A 20,341-nucleotide genomic window follows, 5' to 3' on the forward strand; every position below is an offset into this window, starting at 1 on the left:
TCTCTGCAACTCTGTGACTCTCCTGTGTGGTGGCATGTCCCTGAGGTCTCTCCCTGTCTGTCCCCCTCGCCCCCCACCGCCCTGGCCGGCTAGACCTCCCATCTCTACCTCCCTGGGTGTCCACACCCTCTGTCCTCCCCAGAGGACCCAGGACACACACACACAAGCCAGATGCCCAGGACCCAACACACACCCCCAGCCCCCCAGCCAGGGTGCTCAGCTGGGGCCTCTTTCTCTTCCCTTTCTGCACCCAAAGCCAAGTGAGGAGGGGTGAAGGGCTGGATATGATGCTCTCAACCTGGCCCTGCCCCCAGCCTCTGCTGCTCACACTCCAGGCCCCTGACGCCAGACCTCAGAACAGCTCAAGCCCCCAGCCCAGCGGTCCAAGGCCCTGCCTGGCTGGATGTGGGTCAAAAGCACAAACCGGCCCGCCCGGGACTCCCAGCTGCCCCCGCCTCCCCAGGCTGCCCGTAAATTCTTGGCATTTTCAGCCTTCGGTTATCCAAACAAGAAATGAATCTCCGTTGCCGAACATAATGTCTTGGGGTTTGATTTCCTAACCTCACCGCTGGCTGCTTTCTAAGCAGTTGGGGTTGAGGGTGGGGGCGGGAGGGGGGGGCGAGAATAGCATCTGCCTCTTGGAGAAATGGGGTTCTTTTTCCAAGAAGGGAGCCTAGAAATGGCCAGCACAGATGCCCTTGACCTAGGGATGATCCAGGGGCTACCCCCCCTCCCCTGTCCCCCAAGGGACAGGCTTATTTGTTCAAGCGCCTCCGCCTGGCCATCCCCGTGGGGGCAGGGCCCTGCGCTTCTGGCTCTTTCTTCCTAGGCCCCACAGCTCAGCTGGGCTGGGAGGTACCAGAGCCTGTCCTCCCTGTCTCCCAGGGCAGGAAATGTGAGAAAACAGACCCCAGGTCTGCCCCCTAATTCTGCACCTCCACCCAGCGTTTGCTTAACCTCAGAGTCAGCTCTGAAATTTCTGGAATGGACCCAGAGTCAGAGGGGCGGGGAGGGGAAGGGTCATGTCCCAGCAGTGCCGCTGACCAGCTGTGGGACCCCGGGGATGCCACCTGCGTCAACTGGCTCCTCTGTAAAGCGGAACTCACAACACTCGCTGCCTCCTGGAGAGAGTGTAGGGTAAAAGGAAGATAACAGGAATTTCAGGCCAGCATTTATTAAACACTTACTGTGTGCCAGACACTGTCCTCCACGCCTTGTGGCAGTGACTTCATTTCACCATCACAGTGAGCCTCTGGAGCCCACCTGACTCCGTTTGCCTCCCAGAGGCTCTGCTGCTAGGTGGCCGTGTGGCCCCAAACACGTGGCTGCCCCGTGCCTCAGTTTTCTCATCTGAGAAATGAGGGAAGTGAGAGAAGCCCCTTTGGGGGTAGGGTAATTCGATGAATTCGTGCCCGTGCAGGGCTGGCACGGAATCCAGCATCAAGGAGGAGGTGGGTGAGGGTCAGGGAGTGACTTGGAATCCAGCGCAGCAAGGGAACCCCATGTGGGGTCAGCCCCAGAATTCGGCAGCAGCTTCTGCACACCCCGCCTTATGTGATCTTAGGAGAGTCCCTTTGCCTCCTGTCCTGGGCCTCAGTTTCCTCATCTGTAAAATAGAGATTATGAAAACAATGACCTTGGAGGAGGTCAAAACAGGGCAAAGCATGCAGAGACGTAGGGCGGGGAGGGGGGTCTGTGGGCAAGGGGTCTGTGGGCGAGGGGTCTGTGGGCGAGGGGATGCCCACAGACCTGTGAAACTGAACACAGAACTACCTCCCCTCCCGGCCCCTCCCCTACAGAGGAACAGAGCCTGGTGGCCCTCTACTCCTGTCTCCAGTCCCTCACACCTGGGTCTCTCCTGGTGTTTGGTGCAAATGCTGGGAAATAGGGAAATGTGTGGAGACACCGAGGGGAAAAGTCACTGGTCTTCCCGGTTCCCTGGTCACCTCCCAGTTAATTTCCTTGCACTTTGTTCTATGCATTTTATTATTTTTTAAGTTTCGCCTTCTTTATTTATTTTGAGAGAGAGAGTGAGAAAGCGCAAGCACAAGCATGAGCGGGAGCAGGGGGAGGGGCAGAGAGAGACAGGGAGAGAGAGAGAATTCCAAGCAGGCTCCACGTTGTCAGCGCGGAGTCCGGTGCGGGGCTTGAACTCACGAACCTCGAGATCGTGACCTGAGCAGAAACCCAAGAGTCGGGCGCTTACTAGACTGAGCCACCCAGGTGCCCCTGTTCTATGCATTTTAAATTTTTACTGAAATGTTTTGGAAGTATGTAAAGATAGAAACAAATCTAATAAAATTCCTTGCTCCCACAACCCAGCTTAAGAAACAAAGCCTTACCAATACCGTTTCCCTCCTGTCCCTCTCCTGCATCCCCCCCACAAGAGAGAGGTACTGTGAGCTCAGTGTTGGTAACCTGTTACCCATGTTTATCCCTCTGTAACCAATGGAGAATATTTGTTTCCTATGTAACTGGTGTCATGCCATCTATATCTTTCTGCAATTTGTTTTTGTTCACTCAATCTTTTTTTTTTATTTTTTAATGCTTATTTATTTTTGAAAGAGAGAGAGAAACAGAGCGCAAGCTGAGGAGGGACAGAGAGAGAGGGAGACCCAGAATCTGAAGCAGGCTCCAGGCTCCGAGCTGTCAGCACAGAGCCCGATGCGGGGCTCGAACCCACAGACTGTGAGATCATAACCTGAGCTGAAGTCAGATGCTTAACCAACTGGGCCACCCAGGCACCCCAGTTCGCTCCATCTTAGAGTTGTGAGATTTGTAGCTCTGCCAATGTGGGAAAGGCCTGAGCCTCAGCTTTTCCAGCTGTAAACTGAGGACAGTGGTATGCTCGTGCCTGGGTACACCAGGGTCTGTGCGTACACCTGGTGCTGCATCAGCTCCCGGGGAAGTAGGAGGTGCCATTACGGTTTCTTCTCTCGCCTGCGGTGAACTGCTACTGTAGCTCATACCCAAAGCCTTTCTCTGTGCCAGGCACTGCTGCACATGTCCTACAAACAGTCTATTAAACTCACACATCCTAAAAGGTGAGGACTGTTACGATTCCCCTTTGTTATGGGGAAACTGAGGCCCAGAGAGTTCACGTGGCTAGGAAGTGAGGGAGGTGGATTTGAACCCAGGCAGGGGCTGGGTCCAGACCTCACACTTCACCGCCACCTGCACTGCCTCTCTATGCGCCTTCCCCATTTTACAGATGGGTCCCCTGACCCTGGGCACCGTGAGTGACTCAATCACATTTACCCCAGAGTCAGCGGCAGGGGCTGGATCAGAACTCAGGGTTCCTGAAACCCAGCTGGAGGCCTCCTGTGTCTCCTCCCCTGTAGCAACATGACACACTGTGTGTCATGAGCCTCATGAAAAATGAATGCATCCTACAGTTATTAAATTCTGAGGGGCACCTGGGTGGCTCAGTCAGTTGAGCGTCCAACTTTGGCTCAGGTCATGATCTCACAGTTCATGGGTTCGAGCCCCACATCGGGCTTTGTGCTGACAGCCAGCTCAGAGCCTGGAGCTTGCCTCAGATTCTGGGTCTCCCTCTCTCTCTCTAACCCTCCCCTTCTCACGCTGCCTCTCTCTCTCTCTCTCTCTCTCTGTCTCCCTCTCTCTTTCTCTCTCTCAGAATTAAAAAAAAAATTCCGAGTTTGCGTGCAAGCATATTTTCACAGGCGCGTGCGTGCACACACGCACATACACACACACAAGTGAGAACATTCATTTCTCCACCCCATCTCCCCTTCCACCGATGTTTATTGAGAACTTGCCCTGTGCGGGGGATGAGAATTCAGCAGTAAGCAAGGGAGACTCAATCTCTCCCCTCCAGGAGCAGCGGGAGAGAGACACCAGTCTAGCAAATTCTCATGTGTAATGGTCAACCATGATACACACTGCGAGGAAGGCCCCACCTGTTCTAAGGATAGGTAATGGGGGGACTTGACCTTGATGGGGGAAGGGCACCAGGAGGAAGAACAGAGCTGAGCTCTAAAATGTAGATGGGTCGTTCTCAGGCAAAAAAGGGAAAGGAAAATGGATCCAGGCATAGGGAACAGCAAGTGCAAAGGCCCTGAGGGAGAATGAACGAGGTGATTTGGAGGAAGTGAAAAGCGTTCCTTGCGGCTGAAGTGTAGACAGCCAGGAGTGTGTGGCCTGGGGTGCTCATCACGGGGCCCGACCAGACCCTGCTCTCAGGGATCTTGGGTGCCAGGAACCAACATAACCACTTTTGTGCCCTGTGCCCAGTGACGGTGCCTCTGCATTGGGCAGTGCCTATGGGCTTCTGGGCCTTCTCCCCTTCTTGCCTGACCCCGAGCCCATCTCTGTCACCCTGTTTTCAGGGTCAGCCTCAGACACCAAAGGTGCAAGACGGGTGAGTGGCAAAGCCTCGACATTGGATTCAAATCCTTCCCTTACCAGCTGTGGGTAATGCTTGGCCTCTCCAGGCCTCAGTCTACCCTGTTGTCAAGCGGGGAACAATCACCCCTTCCCTCCAGACTGCTAGGAATCAGAAAGAGCAGATACATGCCAGAGTCATGCAGGCGAGGCCTCACTCTGTCTAGAGCACGCGTGGCTCTGTTCCCCACGGTCAAGCTGGGTTGGGTGCGGGTGGGGTGCTGTCAAATGAGCAGCCAAGGACACTTTGCAGAAGTGTGGCCTGGCCAGCTCGCTCCCACACAGCCTGGGTTTGCCCATGACAAGCTGAAAAACCACTCTGTGCCTCATCTGTAAAATGGGCTGATAATAGCTCCTACCACAGAGAGCAGCAACAAAGATTTAATATGCAGGGGGGCGGGGCGCCTGGGTGGCTCAGTTGGTGAAGCGTCCGACTTCGGCTCAGGTCAAGATCTCGCAGTTCGTGGGTTTGAGCCCCGCATCAGGATCTGTATTGAGAGCTCAGAGCCTGGAGCCTGCTTCAAATTCTGTGTCTCCCTCTCTTGCTGCCTCTCCCCACCTCAAGCTCTGTCTCTCTCTGTCTCAAAAATAAATAAATATTAAAATAATAATAATAATAATAATATGCAGGGGGGTTAGAACAGCGCGCAGCCTATCCCAGGTATTGAACACACATTTGCCAAGCACCATGGACACACTACCGTGTTCTGCATAAGGGCCGGCGCACCGGTAGTGGGAAGGTGTGCAATCGCGAGAAACGCGCTTTTTTCTCAATTAGCTTCTTAAGGTCTACACAGGGGAGAATGAGAAGGACCCATCACATAGGCCCCATGTTAGACAAACCTTCCAAGATCAAGGTTAAGATACAGACAACTACGAAGAGATAGTGGGGTCTTAGGAGGCTGAAGGCCCTGGCAGCCTGTTCACATGCGAGAAGCACCCCACGTTCAGACAGAAAATGCCAGCCTCGTGCCCCTCTCTCTTTCCCCGTGCCCCTCATCTTCCTTGGGGCTTCTTTGCCTTGGGCAGACTCCAGCAACCCCCCCAACACACACACACACACACACACACACACACACACACACCTCATACAAGGTGAGGTTCAGAGACTAAGACAGGTGAAAATACTCAACAAATAACAGCGCACCTATTATGTGCCTGGGGCCTGCTAGGCCCGAGGGCGACGCCAGTGAACAGGGTGGAAGAATTCCAGCCCGTGGGAAGCACAGAATTCCAGCCCTCGCTTCCTTCACACCCCCAGGGGCCCCTCTGCCAAGAGGAAACAATGAGCCCCCTTTTCCAACAAGGCCACTGAGGCCCAGAGACACTTGTCACTGGCACAGAAAGGAAGGGGCAGGGCGGCCCCCGCTAGACTCGGGGCTGCAGCCGGAAGTCCGGAGAAGTCCAGACTGTGCTGGGAACCGGAGGCCGAGCTGAGAGCTGAGCAGCACACCCCTCCACAAGAGTCCGTGGGTCCTTGACACGCTCCACCCCTGGCTCCCCGCCCGCTTGCTCAGCTCTCTCTGAGCCCTGACTCAGAAGAAGAGCGACAGAGGGGAAAACAGCCAGGAGGGCTGGGCCTGGCTGCTTAGAACCTCGGGGTCAGGGCCTGTGTGGGCTGGGGGGGGAGGGGGCAGAGGGAGGATGGGAGGGGACTGGGCCAAGGCAGAGGAGGAAGAGCCAACTCTTAGCCATCGGGCTCAGGGCCGCAAAGTCAGCCCCGTTGGAAAGATGGGAAGACTGAGGCATGGGGATGGTGTGGCAGGGATGAGGTGTGCCTGGGCAGGGGCGGGGGTGGGCAAGACCTACAGCAGGAGGGCCTGGCCTCTGTAGCCTCCAGGACAGTAGTGCATGTCCTGTCTATTGTGGCATCACAAATCACTGCAGAACATTTAGCGGCTTGAAACAACCACTAACAGTTAAGATCTCCCAGTTTCTGAGAGTCCAGAATTCAGGAGCAGCTTAGCAAGGTAGATCCGACTCGAGCTTTCTCTGCGGCTGTCCTCGGACATCAGCCAGGGCTGTGGCCGTCTGTACAGTGCACTGGGGCTAAAGATCTGCCCCAGGTGGCCCCCTCCCGGGGCTGGTAGGTGGGTGCTGGCTGATCGTGGGGGTGGGGAGCCCCGTTCCTCTCCCGATGGGCCCCTCTGCAGGGTGCCTCGAGGGTCCTCAGGACGCTTCTGCCAGTTCCTCTCAAGCAAGAGGGCCGAGAAGGGGCAAAGACGAAGCCAAAACGCAATGACGTGGCCGTGAAAATCACACTCCAACATTCCTACGATGTGCCAGTCAGGGTGGCCAGGCTCAACCCAGTGAGGGACGGGCTAGCATGGCACGCGTGCCAGCAGCAGGGATCCTTGGGGCTGTCTTGGCGTCTGGCTGCCTCGAGGCACCCACTGAGTGGTGAAGGGCGGGGCCTCCCAAGTTCCACGCAGGCCTCGGTCGCGCTCACAAGCTGTGTGACGTGGGCAACAGGCTCAGCTTCTCTGTGCTGCTTTTCCTCGTCTGTAAAATGCGGATGATGAGAGAGCCATGGATTAAATGGGCTACACCTGTAAGGCCCTCAGGGCCATGCCCCTTCCGAGGCTTGGCGGCTGCGCAGAGCTTGGCCCATCCCTGGAGCAGGAGTGAGGCCTGCTCTCTCCCCAGGGCCAGGCGCAGGTTCATCTGAGCAAGTCTGTTAAATGGATGAATGAGTGCTGGGACAGTGTTATGGTCATTTCCAGAACATTCTCCCGAAGACACCCCCGTTTCAACAAATACTCACTGAGTGCCTCTCGTGTGCCTGGGACTCCCTGAGGCCGGGAGGGTGTGGCCGAGAACTTGGCAGGCCTGCTTTCCCGGGGCTGATATTCCTGGGGAGAAAATGGACAGATAAGAAATCACTGCAGTGGTTTCAGACGGGTGAAGGGCTGTGAGAAGAAACAACCCAGGCAGTCACAGTGGGAGGGGGAGGGCAGGGGGCTGGTGTTAACCTTCCACGGGGTGGTCAGGGAACACTTCTCAGGGGAGGTGACATGTGTGGGGAGACCAAACAGAAAGAAGCTGACAAGGTGGTCCTGAGATCAGGGGCGTGGACGTGTGTGGGGAGGATCCGGGTAGGCGTCTCTGGCTCCCGCAGCCCCTGCCTTAGCCCCCAGGGCCACTCCCCCCAAACCAGTGTGGAAACCGCAGTCGCATCACAAGGCTACACACCCTCGAACTGGGCAGCTCTGCGTCAAGGGGTTTGTCCCTGACGCAACCTCGCAGGAGAGCTAACTGACAGGCGGGTGAGGATGTTCCCAGCAGCCCTGGAAATGACCTCAGCTGTTGGGGACCCGCTGAGCAAACAGTGGTGGCCGCAGACGGAGTCCCGTGTGGCTGTTAAATCAGCGAGGCAGGCCTGTCTGGATGAATGTGGAACAACTTCCAACATTTACACTAAGCGAGAAGAAGCAAGGCGCAGAATGGCGATGGGACCTTTTCTGAGCCCAAAGCGGTGGAGGGAGGGGTCGGGGGGAAGTGAATGTGTGGGGCACATCCATCACATTTCCCTGGAAGTGAACCCAGCGCAGTGGCCTTTGGGGATGGGAACCAAGCAGGTCTGGGAGATTGCTTAGCTTGGACCTCCGTACAATGGGCTCGCATCACCCATTCCGAAACAAATTTTAAATCTCGAAAATTTACATTTAAATGGAAATGCCGCACAAAGCTGTCAGAGGTCTGTTCTTCCAGATTTCCACAGGGCTGGCTACACTGGACCACCAGCTCCTGGGTGCAGACTCCTACAAATCGCTTTCCAGACTGAGGCCTCGGTTTCCCCATAGGGGAAGTAGGGCTGGCTGTGTGGAGCTCCCTGGGTCCCTGGGGAGGGGGGGGCGGCCTGCTTTCCCCTTCCTCATCAGGCCAGGCTCTATCTCCCCTACCCTGCAGGTTCAGCCTGGCTGGCATCCCCCTCATTCCCACCCCACCTCCAGTGCAGCCGGGTTTGGACCCTGCTCTATGGAACAGTTTTGCCTGTTTCCAAAGCAAAGACTTCCCCCCCCCCCCCTGGAAAGGAATTTACGAAAAAGCCTGGACTCTAAGTGATAGCAGAGTTTTGAGCAGAAGGTGCTGTGACCTGGCTTAAGTGTACGGTGCTGTCTCTGGCCACTGCATGGGGCGTAGACGGGGCTGGGGAGCATGCACAGAAACTGAGGGCACAGCAGGGTGGGGTGGGGGACGGCGGGGGTGGAGGGTCTGGGAAGCTCCACAAGAGAGATAGAGGCTGGGGAGGCTTCGATGGGTGGAAGTGATGGGGCTTGGCGGGGGGGGGGGGGGGGGCAGATTCTGCACGTGACTGCAGATTGGATGTGGGGGAGGGGTGGTGAAGCAGGTTTCCGAGGGGCTGGGCCTGAGCCATTAGAAGGGTGGTTTTAGCTCAGAGATGAAATCATTTAGCCAAAGTCACGGAGCTCGGAGCTGGGGAGCAGAGACCGGAAACCGTGCTCCCCGCTGCCTCACTGCAGTTTCTCAGGGGTTGTTTTGGGGAGAATCCTTGGCCTTTCTGTACCTTGCTTTTCTGTACCTTAACACACACCCCAGCTCATGGACACCCCTGCTTCTCCTTCGGTCTGATTCAGGCATAGCCTGGGCAGGGGACCCAGAAACTCAGGCAACAGGCAGAAACCAACATCAGGACTCATCTGGGCTGACTCCGTCTCTGGGCTCTCTGGCTAGAAGGCTAGAACCCAGGCCTGCACCGGGAGAAGGGGACACGGCTGCCACTTGCTTAGCTCCTGCCCTGCGCCTCCTATGCCCACTGGACTTGACCTTCTGGCCTTGAGAATCAGCAGACCTGGATAGGAATCTAGGATCTGCCAGCTTGAGGGGTGACCTCAGGGAAGGTGTCTGAGCCTTCATTTGCTCATCCATAAAATGGGGTCAAGAGCAGAGCCTCCATGAAGCGGTTAAGAGGCTATTTCTTTTTTTTTTTTTTTAAGTTTTTATTTATTTATTTTGGTGGGGGAGGGGAAGAGAGAGAAGAAGAGAGAGAATCCCAAGCAGGCTCTGAATCATCAGTGCGGAGCCCAATGTGGGGCTCGAATTCATGAACCACGAGATCATGACCTGAGCCAAAACCAAGAGTCGGACGCTTCACCGACTGAGCCCACGGGGCGCCCCACTAAGGGGCTATTTCTCAGGCACCCCAGCACATGTGACAATCATGGGGTGCCATAAGAAGTTACCAGGACAACTGCCATTCCCCAAGGGCCCGCAACTTCTGCCCCCCCACTCTTACTCCGGGCAAATCCCCACCAGCAAAGGACAAAGGGACCAGAGGCCAGGACAGACGCTCTATACGCCAGGCATGGGCTCACTGAATGCCCACAGTCCCCTTTAACCTCACGACGACCTCGAGGAGCAAACACCTTGAAGTACAGATACAATTTTTTTTACAACAGATTTGCGAGACACACAATACTGCTCCTGCGTGAAAACATTACATAACAAAATCTAATGGCAGACCTCGTACCTTCCATCCTGTCAAGGCCGTGATGGGTATAAACAATGTGTCATGGGTCCACGACCCCTGCAGTGAGATGCAAGAATGCCCGTGATGTCTATGGGTGTCCAAGTCATAGGCACCGGTACCCCCACAGCAGCGGTCTGTGACCCACGTTCACCACCGTGGGAAAAGCTCATTTTGGTTAGAGATTAGCAGACCTGCTGTAGGTAACGCTCGCATCTTGCTTGTTTCACTCAACAGTATAACTGGGGCATCTTTTCAGATCAGCCACCGGTGAAGGTCAACCTCATTCTTTTTAACAGCTACCTAGTAACCCATGACACAGACGTACGGCATTTGTCATGTGCTGATTGCGTAACCATGTTCCAGGCGCTTTCCATAGATACATAGCGCCAGGAGTGCTCCCTACAACCCGAAGATAGGAGCCACGATGACCCCCATTCTAGAGAAGAGGTCCAGACAGGAAGAGGCATCTGCCCCAGGTCACACAGCCACTAAGCTGAGAGCTTCGGTTTGAACTCAGGCTCGTTGGATACAAAACACTAACTACTCATTCCTCATTGGCTTTTATCTGCAGTTGACGAAATGCTCTTCCCAAATATAAACCATATGCGCCATTTTCCAAGGAAGATACTTGTCATTATTACTGAGTTCCTCTCTGATTCTCAAATACACCGGACACACTCACACCCCAGGGCTTTTGCATTTGCCTTTCCCTCTGTCTGGAATTCCCGTCTTCTTGTCTTTCCCACAGCTGGCTCCTTCACAACCTGTCCGCCCAGGCAGCCGCCGTCAGTGAGGGTTTCACTGTTACTCTGGCCACACTTGCTTCTGACCCCACTCATTACTATGTCTCATATCCTGCATGGCACTCATCAGTACTGGAATTTAACTGATGACTTAGTGGAAGTCCCCTGGATTCAGAAAACTTTCCAATTTTGTTCATTCTTGATGTCCTAGCCCCCAGGACAGTGCCTAGCACGTAATAGGTGCTCAAGAAATTCCTGAGTAGGGGGCACCTGGGTGGCTCTGTCAGTTAAGCATCCAACTCTTGATTTCAGTTCAGATCATGATCATGGTCTCAGTTCATGAGATCGAGCCCCGCACTGGGGCTGGAGATCTGTCTGCACAGAGCCTGCTCAGAATTCTCTCTCTTCTCTCCCTCTCTCTCTGCCCCTCCCCAGCCAGCACACTCTCTCTGTCTCTCTCTCAAAATAAATAAAAATAAACTTAAAAAAAAAGAAAATCCTGAGTGGATACACAAATGACACTCAGAGGGTGAGGGGTTCGTTTAAGAAAATATATGGATCGTTATAATACATACTTTTATATGAGCCATTTTATAGAATCTGGTTTTGGTGGGTTTGTTTTTTACTATGGTGTAGTTCACACAGTGAAATACACCCTTCTAACATACAGGTTTTTTTAATGTTTATTTATATTTGTTCTTGATTTTTTCGAAGAGAGAGGGGAACGAGTGGGAGAGCAAGAGGGAGATTGAGCAGGGGAGGGGCAGAGAGAGAGAGAGAGAGAGAGAGAGAATCTCAAGCAAGCTCCATGCTGCCAGCACAGAGCCCAACGTGGGGCTCGATTTTGTGAACCCTGAGATCATGACCAGAACTAAAACCAAGAGTCAGATGCTCAACGAACTGAGCTACCCAGATGCCCCTGTAACATACAACTCTACAAGTGCTGAGAAATGTATACACTCATGCAAACACTACGACAGTCATGACATAGAATGTTGCCAACACCCCAGAAAGTTCTCCCAGACCCTTTGCTGTCAATTCCCACCACAGACCCAGTCCTTGGCCACACTATGGATTCTAACTTTTCCAGAAGTCACATATACGGAATCCTACACGTGTAATCTTTGAGTCTTACTGTTGTGTGGATCATTAACTCCTTTCTTTTCATTGTTGAGTAGAGTCCCCTGGGTGGATGGACCCTAGTTGCTCATCCCATCTCCAGTCATAGTCTTTTTTAATGTAAATAATGTGGGAGAAAAACAGGCTTGAGGGGATCTCCTTGGTCACCAAGACTGCACATCCATTAGATGCTCATCTACGGTCTGTCCAGAACACCTTTCCTCCTCATCCAGCCCCTGTCTGGATCCAGACTCCTTTTCTTTCCTCGAAGTCCTTTTTCAGCTACCCTCTCCCCCAAGAAGGGCAAGGTTTCCTGTCCCCATATCACAGATCAATCAAGTGAGGCTCAGAGAAACATAGCCTTCAAGTACTAGAGCCCCACAGTTGAGTGTCATCTAGCCAAAACCCAAACCCGGAGCCAAAGGGAGAGGGCTGGCAGCCCAAGGGTCAAAGGTCAGCCTCTCTGCAGGCTGGAGAGGTGGGGGCAGGGCCTGAGATTCTCAGCCCTGAGAATCTGCAGCATAAAGGTGACCAGGAAGGGGCAGGTCCATTCCTATGGGGGGAAGAAGGGGAGCTCCTTCCTTGGGACCCCTCCCTCATCCTTATAACCTGTGCCTGAACCCCAGACCAGACCCAGTCCCTACCGCACATGCCAGCATTACTCACCAGAGGCCGGCATGGCCATAACGGGCCCATCTGGCCCACATTATCCATCCTAGGACCCATGCCGGTGGGCGGGTGTGGCAAATTGGGTGATGGGCCCCAGCTGTGGGTGGCCTTTGCCCCACCCAGCCGCTCGCGGCCACAGGACAAGTGGGGGACCAATGTGGGTACTTAGGGAACTCCTGTCATTTGAGATGACCCCAAGCTACCCTGAGTCCCCAGCCCAGCTCTGCAGACCTGAAGAAGGCCCCGGGCAAGAAGTCAGGGAACGTAGACCAGCAGGTAGTGACCTTGGGCAAGGCTTCAGGGCCTCAGTTTTTGTCCGTCTGCAAATGAGAGGCTTGGGGGGGAGACTCCTGAGAAAGCCTCACCTCCGGCCTGAACTTGCTATTTGGCTGCCTGGAGCTGAAGTTCAGGGTCTGGGAGGCTGCAGTCTAAACCAGGTTCCCGGAGGTCTGTGACTCGTGGGACAGTGCATGGAAAACAGCCTCAGTATAGCTCTGCCTCCCCCCACGCACCCTGGGGCGCCCCAGCAGCCATGCATAGGGTGCTGATGGAGGCGCGGTAGGCAATGCACCGGAACTGGAGCCTGACCAGTGGGGATGACAGTGGCCTGGCCCGGTGGGGTGGGAGGGGGAGCGGAGTGAGCAGGTTCAAAACTTGCACTGGGGGGAGAATGCGTTGGCAAACTTGATGCATTGGGAGACTTGCATTCGTAATGGCCAGAACCTACTAGGGGACCGAGTGGAGCAGATGAGAAAAAGAGAAGTGTCAAGGAGGACGTCTGGGTTTGGGGCCATTTGCTAAAATGGGAAAGATGGCGAACGGGGGTGGGGGGGTGGTTTGCAGAGGGGAGTGGGGTGGGGAGGCCGAGACAGGGCAGTGGGAGCTGAGGAACCAAGGGCCCCATGCCGGATGCTTTTGCCTGAAATGCTTGTTAGAAGCCCACGTGGGGATGGCGAGTTGTGGCGCACGAGGGGAGAAGTCTGGGCAGGGATGAAGCCAGTGCCGTCGGCGTGTGCCAGTCCCGGGCCTAACAGGAGCACCTGCTCTGTTAGGTGCTCTGCCCTGTTAGCATCTAACAGGTCCTGATGCCCGTGGGGCCCCGAACGCTTTGACATCCGGTCTTGGGCGAAGCTAACACATCCCTTTTCAGGGCAGCACTTTTAAACGCTTAAAATAAAAGCATCTGAACACCCAGTGATTATCGCCATTGTAATCAAAATACTAAAGATAAAACCTGTGCTGGAATTGTAGCTTTATCCAGTGGAGGGTCTGAGAAGGTCCGTCATTCTGGGGTCACGATGAGGAGAAACAGAATTTAAGATACTGGGATGCTTGCGTCGTGAGAGGGAAACATCGGTGATTTCTGCGGGTAACGAAGCTGTGGGATCAGCTACTAGCGCTCTGTGGTTTGTGGCCCACATTCGTAGTCGAAGGAAATGCCAAATTTTACTTACAGGCTAGCAAAGGTCCTGGACCCCCTGAGTTCCCTTTGCGACCCCTGGGGTCCCCACTAAGGAACCCTGACCTAGGAAGAGAGTGTACAGAGACTAGGGCCGAGAACGGGGCTGAGAGCCCGCAACGTGTAGGAGCCTGGTAAAGGAGGGGGCAGAGAGGGGGTGACCACAGACAGTAAGACAGCTAGGAGAAGGAGGCTCTGGGCAGTGCTTCCAGAACGCGGGTGTAGCCGTCTGCACTAACTGCTGCTGAGGGGGACAGTAAGAGGCCGTGGGAGGGTCGCTCCATCCAGGAGGCGATGACCAGCCGAGTTAAGGAGGGAAGGGTCCCCCCCCCAGGGGAGGCCGGCTGGCGAGCACAGAAATCTACAGTCTGGGTTATATTTATTTTTTTTCTTGAACGTGGCAAATACACAGACTGCATTATATGATTCCTTAAGCTTTCTTGTGCGCGGGCAGTACACCAGGATAATATTGTTAATGTTTTAGAGTGAGGGTGGAGGTGAGGAAACGGAGGCAACTTATTGAAGAAGCTGTGCTGTTGAGGCCGGAGAAACTGGAGACGCGGCTGGAGGGACCGTGGGGTCAAGGACCTGGGAGCGGTTGGATCTCGCTTGTGTGTTACAGGGAACAGTGGAGGGGGGAGGGAGGGTGCTGCTGCTGCAGGGAAGGAAGGAACGGGCCAATATGAGGAAGACTCCAGAGGCTCCCCTGTGCCCGTCTCCCTGGCCCTCAGTCGCTCTGTGACTGCTGCCCCAGGAGCTGTCACACTTGAGCATCACATTCACTCGGACAGCTGGGGACCACCCCAGAATTTCTGCCCCAGTAGGTCTGCGGTGGGACCCAGACATTTGCATTTTTAACAACCCCGCCCCATGCTGCTCCAAGGGCCACACTTTGAGAACCACTGCTGTAAATACCAGCACCACCCACATACGCCCCCTCCAGGATTCGATGTTACACTGCAAGGGAACACATTCCAAAATCACGGCGGGGGGCGGGGGGCGGGGGCCAGGAGGGGAAGCAGCGGGGTGGGTGGGGGTTGCTGTGGGGCAGAGAAAGGGACAGACTGTTAGATGGAAGAGGGGAGAGGGGAGAAAAGACCAAGGAGGAAGCAGCCAGAGGCTGCCCCGCCTCTCCCTGGGGAATGCCTGTCTTCCCAGGGATCCTGGGAGCTGCCCTGTCAGACCTCCTGGAAGACTGAGCGAGAGGGCAACGGATGGAGCCAGGGCCTGGGGGGGGGGGGGGNGGGGGGGGGGGGGGGGGGGGGGGGGGGGGGGGGGGGTGGGGGGGGAGGGGGGAGGTAGGGATGATGGCCGGAGGCCAGCCTGTGTGCAAAAACGGAGAGAGAAGAGAGAGAAGGGAGGAGGGGCGCCAGCTCTCTGCCTGCGGGCACCGAGCCCTGGGAACACTCTGTTCACCTTTGCAACTTGATCCTGGTCTCGCGCCAGACCAGCTTCAACTGCTCTTGGGAAAGAGATCAGCCCGGGAGATCCCAGAACATCCCAGCAGAGAGAACTCTTGGAGACTGTCTCGTTCAGCCTATTTGGCAGATGGAGGGGAGCAGAAAATAGAAAATCCAGCTTGATGGATAGACCTGCAAACTCTTCTGGGGGGAAGACGCATCCGCACTCCCTGATGGCTGGGTAATGCACATGACACTGGAGTCTGTTCTCTGACCCTTGTGGCGCCCTTTTTCCATCAATTCATCGAACACATATTTATTGAGCACCCACTGTGCGCTAAGCGTTGTACTGGGCACAGAGATAGAGGGTGAGTAAGACCAAGTCTCCGACTTCATGGAATGGACATTCTAAGGGCAAAGCGGACAACAGACAGATAAATATGTAATTCAAAGGTGGGGAATGATAAGTGGTAGGAAGAGACCCGAAATGATATGAGGGAGCCATGTAGACAGAGATGGGATGGAGGGAGTTTCCAGGCAGAGGGAAGAGCATGTGCAAAGGCCCTGAGGTAGGGTTATGCTTGCTGTGTTGGAGGGATGTCACAGAGGCCAGGCATCTGGAGCAGAGTGAGGGAGAGGACTGGGAGAAGAAATCAGAGTGGGGGCGGAAGGCCAGGTCATGGAGGAAGCTGAAGTCAGGGGGAAGACTTTGGCTTTTCCTCTAAGGTAGGAATTCTGGGAGGGTTTCTTTCTAGCAGAGGAAGAATTTGATGTGACTTAGGTTTAACAGGAGCCCTCTGGCTGCTGAGTAGAGGATGGCTTGTGTGTGGGACAAGGATGGAGGCAGACAAGTCAGGGAAGAAGCTACTGGAATAGTCCAGGTGAAAGGTAAAGGTGGCCCGGCCTGGCAGAGAGGCCTCCCCCGGTTGCCCTTTGTCCTTCATGGAGACACAGGAAGGGACAAGGAGCCTTCCTCCCGCCCTTGCCCATGACCCCAGTCCACGGTCTCCCCACAGCTAGAAAGGTACATCCAGATGAACTTGAGGTCAGAGCTGGCCCAGGTCCAACAGCACATGGTCCAGAACCAGACGGCCACCATGCTGGAGCTAGGCACCAGCCTCTTGAACCAGACCACCGCCCAGACCCGCAAGCTGACTGACGTGGAGGCTCAGGTACGGAGGGCGAGCAGGTGGCATGGGGGGAGGGGGAGGGAGGACCGTGGCCAGCCCAGCTGCCTCTGTCCCTGGGTAAGGTCTGGGCCTCCCCTGGGCCTGTAACGCCCTGGGGCCCCTCCCCGATGACCCTGTCACGAAACACTCCGGCCACCAGGCCACGAGCCCTGGGGACAGACTCCGGGTTTGGTCCTGCGGCCTCTTTGACTCCAGGTCTGCGCTGGGCACCGGCATCATGGTGGGTAGCCGCACCTGGGGACTCACACGGCTCCAGGGAAAGACAGATAATAAACGATTCACTCAACCTCAGGGGGCCAGCGACTGACACAGGGGGCGGCAAGGGCCACAGAAGCGGGGGACAGGCTTATAAATGGGAGGGCGAGCAAGTGAATGGATGAAAAGATTGAATGACAAATAGGTGTGTGTCTGTTGAATCCCTACTACGTGCCAGGCACTGTTGGAGATGCCTGGCTCCCGTTTATAGCAATAAGTGAAACAGCCATGCCTCCCTACCCTCGTTGGATTTCCTTTCAATGACCACCAGGGAAATGGACAGGATGAATAACTTGCATATGTCGGGGGGTGACAGTGCTTAGGAGAAAACGGCGAGGGCAGAAGAGAGGGATGGTGAGCTGGGGTGAACGGACGGCTTGCAAGTTTAGACACTGAAGCCAGGAGGGCACTGTGGAGAAGGTAGGATTGGAGCCAGGCTTACCCAGAGAGCCTTCCAGACGGGAAGGCCAGCATGTGCATAGGCCCAGCGGTGGGGCTGGGCCGGCAAGCTCCAGGAACATCAAGGTGGTGGGTGTGGCTGGAACCACCACGGGGAGAGGGGTGGGCAAGCGTTCAGAGAGGCACTGGGGGCAAATGACATCGCAAGGCTTGGTAGGGACTGGGACTTTTCCGCTGTGTGCTGTAGGAGCCATGGGAAGGTGGGCCACATTTTTAAAAGGCTGCCTTGGGCTGCTTAGCAGAGAAAGGACTGTAGGGGACATGGGTGGGAATAGGGAGCCCCGTGAGGAACACAGGACACAGGGTGAGAGACGGCAAAAGCCAAGACCAAGTGGGGGCCATGGAGGGGGAGGGAATGGTCCGATGCCCATCTGGAAGGTGCATCTGACAGGACTTGCTGCTAGATTGGATTGGGGTGGGGAGGGGGAGGTCAAGGGGGACTCCTCCAGGGGCCTGAGCAGCCAGAAGAATGGAACTGTCATGTGCTGTGATGGAGAAGAGCAAACTCAAGAGGCAGGTCATAAACTCAGTTAGGGCCTGTGAGTGAGTGAGTTGAGTGAGTGACCATAGAAACTAACTGCAGGCAGGATGGAAATCGGTTGGCGCCTTTCGAGACTGGCACAGAGCAGCACCCTGCAGGGCTCGCCCAGCCCCCTACCCCTTCCTGTTTGCTGGGACAGGTCCTGAACCAGACGTCGCGAATGGAGATCCAGCTGCTGGAGACTTCGCTGTCCACCAACAAGCTGGAGAAGCAGCTTCTGCTGCAGGGCCGTGAGCTCCACCGGCTGCAGGGCCGCAACAAGTGGGCACCGGCATCCTGGCACGGGGCCGGGACAGGGCTGGGGGGCAGGGCCAGCCTGGAACCTGAGTGCGGTTGGGACCCAGGGTGGGCACCAGAGCTAGGGCCGGGCTGGGGCTGGGGCCAGGGGTGGAAGCTGGACTTGGGCTAATACCTGGGACAGGGGTGGGGGCCGGAGCTGGGGGGCCCAGATTAGGACTGAAGTGAGGGACCATTTGGGGGCTCACGATGGAGCCAGAGCTGGGGTAAGGACTGAAACCAGGGCTAGAGTCCAGACTGAGGCTGGGAGACAATGTGGGCCCTGGGCTGGGCCGAGGCTGGGCTGGGGGCCCTGCAGGCATCCTGGGTGGAAGCGGGAGGCAGACATTTCCCTAGGGGCTCAGAACTCCCTGATTCTTTCTCTGTTCTTTCTTTGTTCCCTTTCCTCCTCTTTCCTTCCTTTCTTTCTTCCTCTTTCTTTATTTTTTCCTTTATTTTATACATTTTTTTTTAATTTTTAAAAAGATTTTAACATATTTATTTATTTTAAGAGACAGAAAGAGACAGAGGGTGAGCAGGGGAGGGGCAGAGAGAGAGGGAGACACAGAATCTGAAGCAGGCTCCAGGCTCTGAGCTGTCAGCACAGAGCCCGATGCGGGGCTTGAACTCATAAACTGTGAGATCATGACCTGAGCCGAAGTTAGACTCTTAACCGACTGAGCCACCCAGGAGCCCCCATTTTATAAATTTTCAACAGCTTTAATGAGCTACAGTTGACATACCATACAATTCATCCTGTACATTTTAATTTGATTTACTAATTTGTAAATAACTAAACATTACTGACTCCTCGTCTACACTAGCAGAGTCCCTGCATTTATAAGCAAAGACACTTGAGGTGAACTTGAGGTGAACACCCTTCAAATTACACAGAACAAAAGAGTCATGGGGTACAGATAAGGCAGAGAAACTGGCATCGGAGGCTGATTTCATCTTGGTTTCGAGCTAAGTGGGGAAAAACTGTCAAGGTCAAGGTGCTGGAGGAGGCAAAACCCACACACTGAAGCAGCCACTGGCCTGTGTGCAGGGGGAGGTGGTATAGTTGCTCACCTGCAGGGTCACGATAAGGATCTAAGGCTTGTCCAAGTCTCTCTGATCTGCATATAGCTAATGATAGTTTGTCACCTTCTTATTCCACCATCCCAAGGCGGGTCAGGGCAGGGACTGGGACAGTCTGAATTGCCACCAAGTGGCTAGAAATCAGGGAAGACGGAGGAGGTCACCAAAAAGCTCTTGGCCCATGGAGACAGCTAAATGTCTAGAATTTGAGCGTGCCCCAATTTTTTCTCTTCCTACGGCATAATTTGGGGTTGTGGGGAGATTCCTTCTGCCCTGGCTAGACTCACTGTTCTAGTCTGGAGAATGGGTCAGCATAACCTTATAGGTAGGGAATGTCTCCCTCCTATCCCGGTCCCCTTAGCCAGCCGCCGGCCCACAGCAGAGGTAACCACTCTCCCTAGTTTCTTGCCGGCCCTCCCATTCATTCAATCAACAATCATTTTTTGAGCGCTGACCACGCATCAGGCACTGTTCTAGGCACTGGGGTTACAGAAGTGAACACCAGACAAAAATCCCTGTCCCACAGCAGACTTTCTATAAGCTAACATTGGAGGTGGCATTTGTGTGCTTATGAATATGCACACAAATAGGTACGTACAGTCTCTTTTTTTTTTTTTAATCCTTCCTGAATCCAAATGGAGCTCACCGCTCTTCTTTTCCCCAAGTATCCCGGAAACTCATTGCGGAATCCGCTTGCCGGTTCTTTTCTCTGACCCGATAACGTGCCATCCTGTGGCTGTGCCCACACTTATTTCCCCAGCCCCCAGTTAATGGGCAGTAAAGGTTGTTGTTTCCTGTCTGTTTCTACTATTCAACAGGAGGCAGTGAATAATGTTCCCGAACCTCGCTGCACACACGGGAGCACTCCTGCAGGATAAAATACCAAAAGTGGAAGAGTCGAGTCAAAAGCTTTTTTCTTTTTGTAAAATTCTTTTTTATTAACTCGTGACAAAAATGCTCCATGCTTATTATATCACCGGACAATAGAGAGCCGTATAAAATGAAAGGGAAAGTCGTTCCCTCGCCCCCCCCACTTCCTCCTCTCCATCGCCTTCCCTCCGCTCCTCACTCTCTGCTACCGGTGGGCGCGCCTCTCGGGCTGTGTCACTCCGGGCAGACGCTCTACCTCTCGGAGCCTCCTTACCCGTCTGTCAGGGGAGGGCCCCGTCCCCACCCCGGGGCCCCGAGGCCGAGCCCTCGCGGGTGACCGCGCGGTGGGGACAGCGGGCTCATGCGCGTGCGCCCCGCCCCGCAG

General features: G+C 55.0%; 1 protein-coding gene across 1 annotated transcript in view; it reads left to right on the forward strand.

Annotated features, from left to right (window-relative positions):
- Window positions 1-20,341, forward strand: part of ANGPT4 (angiopoietin 4) — a 38,712-nt gene that overhangs the window by 5,703 nt on the left and 12,668 nt on the right. Inside the window, exons 2-3 of the mRNA XM_039237755.1 lie at window positions 16,302-16,457; window positions 17,870-17,991. Of these exons, the coding sequence (XP_039093686.1) occupies window positions 16,302-16,457; window positions 17,870-17,991 (278 nt within the window). The remainder of the gene's footprint in view (window positions 1-16,301; window positions 16,458-17,869; window positions 17,992-20,341) is intronic.

Source organism: Hyaena hyaena, unplaced genomic scaffold, assembly GCF_003009895.1.
Source record: "Hyaena hyaena isolate Hyena2069 unplaced genomic scaffold, ASM300989v1 scaffold_131, whole genome shotgun sequence".
Lineage (NCBI taxonomy): Eukaryota > Metazoa > Chordata > Mammalia > Carnivora > Hyaenidae > Hyaena > Hyaena hyaena.